The 9125-nt window shown below is 44.3% G+C and overlaps 1 protein-coding gene across 1 annotated transcript in view; it reads left to right on the top strand.

The window, feature by feature from the left end:
* Window positions 1–4657: 4657 nt before the first annotated feature.
* The window catches only part of LOC103892713 (uncharacterized), a 49124-nt gene continuing 44656 nt past the window's right edge, over window positions 4658–9125 (top strand). Inside the window, exons 1-2 of the mRNA XM_009250970.2 lie at window positions 4658–4759; window positions 6138–6216. Of these exons, the coding sequence (XP_009249245.1) occupies window positions 4697–4759; window positions 6138–6216 (142 nt within the window). The 5' untranslated portion in view covers window positions 4658–4696. The remainder of the gene's footprint in view (window positions 4760–6137; window positions 6217–9125) is intronic.

Here is a 9125-nt window from a genome sequence, read left to right as displayed (position 1 = left end):
TAAGGTTGAAAGTGTCTTAGTATGGCCGGGCACAGTGACTCACACCAGTAAACCCAACACTTTGGGAGGCCGAGGCGGATGGATTACCCGAGGTCAGGAGTTCGAGACCAGCTTGGTCAACATGGCGAAACCCCGCCTCTACTAAAAATACAAAAATTAGCCAGGTGTGGTGGCAGGCTCCTGGTAATCCCAGCTACCCAGGAGGCTGAGGCCCAAGAATCTCTTGAACCCAGGAGGAGGTTGCAGTGACCCGAGATGGCACCACTGCACTCTAGCCTGGACAACAAGAGCAAAACTCCATCTCAAAAACAAAAGTTGTGTTAGTGTGAACTGGACACATATATATGAACTGGAATATGAAACCTTTCAGGGAAAGAAGAAGAGTGGAGAAGAAGGGAGGAAGAAAATCGCTACTCTTTCCTTTACTTAGGACGGAATATTACCTTCCAAATTGGTCAACTTCTCTCTGCCCAGGAGTGGCTGGAATCCGTGTACTTTTACCGCCTATGGTTTGATGGTTAGAAATCTGTCCCTAAAACTCGATCAGTAAGATGGTTAGAAATCTGTCCCTAAAACTTGATCAGTAAGCTATAATTTTCCCTCTCCAAGATTGCTCCATTGTGTAGAGATTTTGCTTGCTTGTTTGTTTGTTTATTTGTTTTAATTCTGATGAGATGCTAAAAATACCATGGGACTCATTGTTGACAAGGGTTGCTAAGTGTTTCTAAATCAGGATTTCAATGGATTTTGCTGCCATTATATGTAAGCTTTCTCTGAGAAAGAAGAAGTACGATGAAAAGGGCCAGGATGCAAATATACTATCCTGTTTGTTTTATTTTAATTCAGTCAAGACTTTCCTCAGTCTTTTAAGCCAGCCAAAAGCATTTTAAATATTACAAGATCCCAGGTATCTACATTATTATTCATCAGTGGGTTATTAGCCCTTCACTAAAGTGATTCATAGTATATAACAGATGACCAATAAATATAGACTTGGAGGATAAAGGGGTGGCTGTGTAAGAGGATGACAGAATTAATGGTAAGCGATTTCAAGGTTCTGGCTAGTTCTTTCTCTCTTCAATTCATCACTCAAAACTCTATTTCCTAGAAAATGCACAAATTATGCCAGGTGAGCCTGATTGTAGGCAATCTCTAGGCTGTCTCTGGCTTCTCTCCCACAAACTTCTCTTAACCTGTCAGAGTGCTTGCTCCTGGTTTGTACAGAGCATGTAAGTTGCAGGAGTGTTTCCAAACTCCTCTGATCAGAACCATCACCTGAGATGCTTACTAAACACACAGCTTCCCAAGTTCCTCCTATGGATTGCAACTTCGGTTGCACATTAGATTCATCTGGGGAGCTTTTAAAACTCCTGATGACCGAGCTGTCTTTCAGACCAACTCCATCAGAAATGCAGGGTATGGGATTCAAACATCAGGAGTTTTAATGCTCCCCAGGTGATTCCCGTGTGCAGCCCAGTGTGAGTACCACCGTAGAGACTGGGAATCAGCAGATCTGCTTTGAGACCTCAGAGAATGTGCAACAAACCCCAGGTAATATTTGCCAATTTCACCTAGAACCAAATGGTTTAATCAACGAAGCCATTTGCTAATAATTGTTTTATTTTTTATTTTTTCTGAAACACCAAGCAAATCATTAGACTGTATTTTGGTTAGACTGAGATTTTTAGTTGACATTAAATAAACTGTAAATTGGTCTGCAATGTCAAAGGGAAGTAACACATCATTACCATAAAGCCTCAAAAAACTTGAGACAAAACTGAATTAAGAGCAATTAATGACCCAAAGTTAGCTTAATGATGACCAAAATAGTTAACTTCTATTTGGTAGGACGAGACTCATTTATTTAATCTATATTGTCATTAAAATGGGCTACCATGGCACCATGATAATTTGAATGGTTTAATATTGCTATCTAGGAATGAAGAATAACAGAGTTTACATCTTGGCTAATCCATTAACAAGTTGAGGGACCTATGCAAGTTACTCCATGACTTTGTGCCTCACTTTCTTCATCTGTTAAGTGGAAATAATGCTGCTTATGTTCTCTCAATATTATCCAGAAGATTCTCTTAAATGAGATGATATAGACAAAACAGGAGCAAACAGCAACCACTAATACATACTGGTCACCTTCCCTTGTGACCCCATATGGTTATTTATTAAGTCAATAACCTCTCTTCACAGGAACTGATTACGGAATGTTTTATGGTATTTTTCTGTTCATACAGAAAAGCAAGAAAGAGCCCTGGGTCAGAAGTCAGGCAAAGTGGATTCTAACCTATATATCACTACCACCTAGCTGTGTAACGTGTAGTAACTTAGCCTATTTCTCAGGGCGTCAGTTTCCCTCAACACCAAATAAAGTGCTCCAAAATTTGGAGATGGTTTCAAAGCCATGTCAGAGTCCCTTACAACTGCCACAGAGTATGATTATCTTTGTTGGCAAACTAAGTGTGAGGGAAACACTCAGGCTTTCTTCTCATTTATTTCAGACTTTCACGCCATTGGTGATTTACTGATCATTTCATCTCTTAGCTAACAGAATTAGATCAACACAATCCAGAGAATAAAAACTAGGCCTATCTTTACTAGAAAAGAAGATTCAGATTTCAGGGTAACACAGATGCAAGAATAGGTGGCTTTTCTGCCAGGCCCAGTGGAAGTGTATTCAAGATTTGTTCCCTCCAGGGCCAGCCGGCATCACACCAACCTCACTCACAGTCCAGTGTTTACAGGCACTCCAAAACCTCCTAAGAGTGTATTTCATAAAAGCAGGGCCTGTCCAAATCCCCTGTAATGTCTCCAAAGGGAAAGGATAGAGTCAATAATCAGGGCTGTATCTGTGTGTTGTAAATGCCCCAAACCTCTATTCCCTCTCTGAGTTCTCACACGCACGTGTGCATGCACACACACGCACATAAACACAGCCATAAATATATACACTCCCATTTAATAGACTGGGGATTCAAATTACAGTTATAGTGTCATAAAACTGACTATCTGCAGGGTGTGTGCAGAAGTCTAAGTGTGTGTGTGATGTGGGTTGGGGCAGCCAGCTTACAACCTTTCTCCTTTCCTTGAGGTTCTACATTCTCAAAACGTGAGATTCCTCTGGGACATTTAAATAAGCTGTATTCATAGAGGCGGCTACATAATTTGCAGGCCCAGTGCAAAATGAAAACACGGGGCCTCTTCTTCAAATCGTATTAGTAATTTCAAAACAGCAACAGCAGAGCAGTAAACCAAGTGTAAGACCTTCTAAGTACAGAATCTGTGCATTTGGGCTGGTCACACACCCACAAAGCAAGCTGGGGTTTGAGGATAACACATAGAGAGTCTGGATTCGATTTTTGCAATATGCACCATTTCTTTAGGAAAGTTCAAACTTTCCCCCTGAAGGCTCTAATCTGAGTCTGCTGAATGAATTGACAGGAAATTAACAGGAGAAAAGCCGTAATAAATCTATTTAATCATAGTTTTATGTGACATGGGAGCCCTCAAAATGAAGACCCAAAGTCCCAGATAAAAATAGATACCCCGGGTATCTATTTTTACCCGGGCTTAAGTTTGATGAAGCATGGATACCCAGGTAGAAGTAGGGCTGGACAAAGAAGAGTCTCATCTAATAGCAAGAGACTGAGGCAGAAAACCAAGCATGGCCTGTCTGTTCAAACTTTTCTTAGCTTCTCCATGTAGCACGTCTTCCTCTCCAGTATGGGGCAGGACCTACAACCAACAAGATAGGTCAGAGAATTTCTTTATGGCCAGTTCTGAAAAGTGCTTGCAGAGGTGCCTGGCATCATGAAACCAGAGTGTCTTGGGAATCAGACTGGCTTGGGTTTGAATCCCGTGGAACCATGTACTAACAGAATTTCTCTGACACTTCCACTCACCATTTTGAACTTCAACTTCCCATCTATTAAATGGAGACAGGGCAACCCACTCTCCGAATTACAATTAATTAGAGGATTAAATGCAATAAGGCATAGAAAGCAAACAAAAATCGAGGTCAAAGCCGGGTACATAATAAGTGTTCCAAATTGCCCTTCCTTTTGGGCACAGATCTTGCAGATCAGTTCAAACAAAAACACACTATATATTAAAAGTGAAGCTATTGTAATAGAAGACCAAGAGAGATTCGGAAACCTGACAAATCGTTTTCAACCTGTCCGTTCTTTTGCCTCTAATGAGACTTCTCCTTTGGGTGGGAAGAGATGACCTTCTGAAAAGGCCCTCCGTCCGCGTCAGAATTTGGCGACTAAAGCATGCATCAGCTGGGAACGGTGACAAGTTGCAAAGGGAAAGGGGGAGGGTAGGCAGGGTACGAATGAAAACTTAGGGCTGGGGTGTGAAGGGTCTTGTGGTTTGTTTTCCTGGCTGCGACAGCGAACGTCTCCGCACCCAAGTTTCTGGAGCGGGGCCGGCCGCTTCGCGGCTCCCATTGGTCCGGCCGCGGCTGTTGCTAGGCGGATGGACCAATGGCGCGCGAGGGGCGTCTGGGCTCCTCCTCTTCTGGGCTGCGGCTGGAGCCCGGGAAGCTGCGGGCTCCGTGCTTCTCCCCGCGGCTTTTTCTCTTCTTCTTCTTTTTTCTTTTTTTTAAAGGGGGGGCGGGGCTGGGGGCGCGGCGCCCCGGAGCTCGGGCCGGTGGAAGGTTCACCTGCTAGGCTCGTCCGACATGTCTCGCGCTCCCATCGCACTCCAGCGTTGCGCAGCCTGGAGGGACAGGACGGACACGCGTGTTTTTTTTCCCCCCTCATGCAAATGTGTATTTTGTGTTTTAATAACTTTATCAACTCGGTGAACTCTCGCGAGAGCACTCGCTGCGTGTCTTGCCTCTGTCGTCCTTCCTAGTCTCTAACCGGCCTCTGGGCCACCTCCCACAGTTGAGCCCCGACCCCCTGAACACACACACACACACACACATACACACACACACACACACACACACACGCTGAGCTACCGCCAATGCTTGAGCCCCCAGCCCTTACACACACCCATACACGTGCACAAACACACACACACACGCTGAACCACCTTCAACACTTGAGCACCCAGCCCCTAGACACATACACACACACACACACACACACACACGTTGGACCACCTGCAACACTTAAGCCCCCAGCCCGTGCACACATACACACACACACATGCTCTGGGCCCCTTCCAACACTTGAGCCCCTTCCCCCCCGCCCCCGCACACACACACACGCTGATGCGGAGCATTTAGCACAGTTTCCTTGCTGAAAAAGCAGGACCTCACTTTAGAAAATGGAAATTGCCCAGGAGGAAAAGAGAACTGAGATATATGCAGCCCCAGGTACTTCGGGTTAGTAATAATAGTTAATAATACTATCGTTTCTGAGGGCTTTCTACCAGATACTGTGTTGAGTAGTTGCCATGCTTCATCCTATTTAGAGCTTGGTGTGCCCATGGGTAAACAGAGACACTGAGCAGGGGAGGCAGAAGCAGGACTGGAAACGTCTGTGTGACGGGAACTCTTGGTTCTACCCACTTACTGGTGTGGTTGCATGGCTGTACAACTGCCCATGTGGTTATGGCCCCCATCTGCGGATAGGTCTCAGTAGAACCTACGTCGCCAGGGCTATGCCAGCCCCATGCAGTCCTACGCATAACTACCAATTCTCAGAAGGAGCATGTTTATCACCCTTGGCCCATCCTGCCCCATCACTGTATTTAACACTTGCATCTTAGGTGGATCTTCCTCAAGAATCTAGGAATGAGTAGAAAAGACACATGTTCTGTGTGTTTGGGGAACATCTTGTCTTCATCCTGCAACACATATCCACCTCTGCAGCTTCCCCTCAACTAATGTGGGAACTACCACTCAGAGAGGAAAGTGACTGGATCAAGGCTACTCTGATCAAAGCTGGTCACTTCCCACATCTGTGAGACAGTAGAGCCAGTTCTCTGCCTGGTGAAGAAAGTCTGTAAAAGCATTTCTCTAACAAGTGACTGCAGAGTTCATGTAAACTCAACTGCATACTGGAAGTCACTGTGATTCTAATTTTATGAAGAATTATCAAGTTGAGCATATTTAACAAACTGTGTGGGTTTTTTTTTCTTATACAGTTTCCTTTTTTCTTTTTTTCCAGGTGCCTCCTTCTAATTCATCTTGTATGGCTTCACCATTGTGGTTGTCAATATGGCATGCAGAATTATCCCTCTTTCCAGGTGAGGACGCGGAGACATGGAGACACATGTAGCCCAGTCGCATAACAACACAGTAGGCAGGCCCAGTCCTGGAGCACAGATTCCCCCTCCCACTCCCCACACCTTAGCTAGCTTCTCTGCTCTCCCAGAGTGCCTATGGCTTACAAGTTATCCATTTACAACAAAAGGTTGTTTATTCAGAATGTAGGGACTGGGAATGCAGAAGCCAAAAAAAAAAAAAAAAAAATGAAGTGAGAAATGAAGTCTCTTCTGTTTTTTTGTTTGTAAACTGCTTGGGAAGTGGCCTGCCAGCTAGGAGCAGGGTTGGCCGGTGAAGAAGCCCCTGCTGGCATGACATTTTTCTGCTTAGCAGGCACCTGTGTGCCACCCTCGCCCTTGCTCTGAGCCTGGCACTCGAGGGAAACGTGTCTGTACTCACTGTGCTGTTGTCTAACAGGCTCAGCAGAAAGGCCCCAGCTAGCTTCCTTCTTCCCTTCGCAGCAGGAGAAGACCTAGGCATGCCCACCTCCTACCCTAACAGACAGCACCTAAGAGATGGTTCTTTTGATAACTTAAAGGAGATGTTTTTGAACGTCAACACAAGACAGTATCGCCCAGCAAGTGAGAGGTTTTCGGCTCCACCCATCCCCAGAAACTCACTTGGTCTCAGAGAGATAGTACTGTCTCCTTTCCTTAAATCCCCCTAGCTTAAAAAGCCTAGCCAGAACTCTGCTTATAATCTTTCGCCATAAAGTTTATCTTCTAACTTTTCTTTAAAACCTATGGAAAATAAAAATCGGGATCGGAGCAAAGCAGATTATTCTGTTTGCAGAGGCTGATATAATTGCTGGCTGTTTTCCCTGGGATCCCACTGTAACTCGTTAGGCAGCCCTGAATTTTAAAGGATGTTTGCAAAACAGCTTTCTTCCTGAACACTGTCCTAAATCCCTCCTGTTGTAACCCTCCACTCCCTCTGTTTGCCCGGCTTTGCCCGGTGTAGTGAGACGCCTATCCACACAATGGTTTGTCTCTCCTGCTTTCAGTTTTCTTTTCAGCCAACAGCTTCACAAGCATTCTTTCTCCCTTCTGTAAGTATTCCTGTGGAGTGTGTTCTGCCTCTCTGCTAGACGCTGGGATATAGGGAGCCAACACAGACAGGGCTTACAGTCAAGTGGGAGAAATAATATTACCCAAACCTTCACAAACCCAAACTTAACACTACTACAAAGATGTATGTTCATGACACAGTGACAACGTACGCTAAAGGGACTTAAACCCAATTAGAGCAACCAAGACAGGCTTCATAGAGGAACAGACCTGTGAGGTCTCACAGATAGACAGAGGGTAGAAGTTGGAGATGAGAGTGGATAGAAGTAGAGCTAGCACAGGCAAATGCCCTCTGCTGGGCTTGGCATCTGCCCTGAGAACAGTTAACAGAGCCTGTTCAGGCCAATCCACTTTCCATGGATGGGAAATTACTTTTTACGGAAACTGGTAAAAATTAGCTTCTGTAAGAACACTGGTCTTTCCCTTGAGACAAGAAATTGGGACCATATGTTTAGGCCTGGTCTTGCTAGGTGGGTGTACAGCTCACCAAAAGGACAAAATCAACACATTTTTCACTGCTTCCATAATCAGGGAGTGGGAACGTTGGAGTCCTACTGATTTTTGCCTTGGCTCAGGGTAGCTTATATTATTGAGAAAGGCTAAACTTTCAGTGCCCCTGCATTGAAAGAGTTCAGATTCAAATTTAACCGAGATTTATTAAGTGCTGACTAGGAACCTGGTATTTCCTAAGTATTACCCCTTGGAAGCCTTACAACAATTCTAGGAGATAGAATTTTTCAACCCCTTTTCACAGATGAGAAAACCAAGGACTAGAAAAACCCCTGGATCCTCATCCCAAGTGTTTGTCATGGATGCATAGGAGGATAAAGTCTTCTTTGACAGCTCACCAAATGAATGTTTTATGTCACAGGCTCACAAAATGTCAGGTTCAGACAGCATTTCATACAAACATTTTTTTTTCAATTATTTGCCAGTGTTTGATCTTTAGCATCCTTGACATGTCCAGCCTCAAGTTGAATCTCTCTTCTCTTAGGAAATTCACTGCCCTTTTGATGAAGCCAGTTTGACTTTCAGATAGATTGTTCAAAAAAGCTTTTAGCCTTCAGACTTCCAATTGGCTTAAACAGGAAACATAACCATTTTAGGAATGATGTGGATATAATGTTTAAGCAAAGGTAATGGGTATAAACAGAATCAGGGTACTAACAGCAAAGCTCATTACTTGGTGATTATGCCAATTCTGCAAATAAAGGAAGAACTCAGAGTAGCTTCATAAACACCATAATCTAAGTGTTTAAGAATCCCTGAGGGCTAGGCTCATCTCCTCTTGACCCTACAACCTCTCCTGCATTCTTGGGATTCTAAATTGCAACATTAAGTCATTGAATTGACCGTTCTTCTCAATGGCCTAACAATGGAAATCCTTCTAGACCTAATACCACCAAATTGCTGCTCTGAGGTTTACCTTTCCACACTTCTATGCCGGGGTTGGAGCAGAAAGGGCCATGAAGTTGACATATTCGGAGCCAATGATGAGCCAAACCTAGAGTCAGTTTCCTAACTCCACCGGCAACCTACGTTCTGCTTCATATTGCTTCTCCAGTTGGGTGCTCCCTTGATAGATACCAATCGGATTGCACGTGTCTTAAGTATCAGTCACAGCAGTCCCCTCCACCACTACCAGATAGAACCTCTCTTAATTCATCCATCCATCCAACAAATATTTACTGAACTCCCACTATGTACAACAGTGAGGGGGTGAAGTGAAGTGAAAAAGCAGCCCTGTCTCCACTTTCATGACATGTGCAGTTTCGTGGAAGAAAAAAGATAATATTTAAAGGGTCAGTAATGAAATGGCGAAG

Source organism: Pongo abelii, chromosome 18 (genome assembly GCF_028885655.2).
Source record: "Pongo abelii isolate AG06213 chromosome 18, NHGRI_mPonAbe1-v2.0_pri, whole genome shotgun sequence".
Taxonomy (NCBI): Eukaryota; Metazoa; Chordata; class Mammalia; order Primates; family Hominidae; genus Pongo; species Pongo abelii.
The sequence above is the reverse complement of the archived record's forward strand: the minus strand, read 5'-3'. Positions and strand labels throughout refer to the sequence as shown.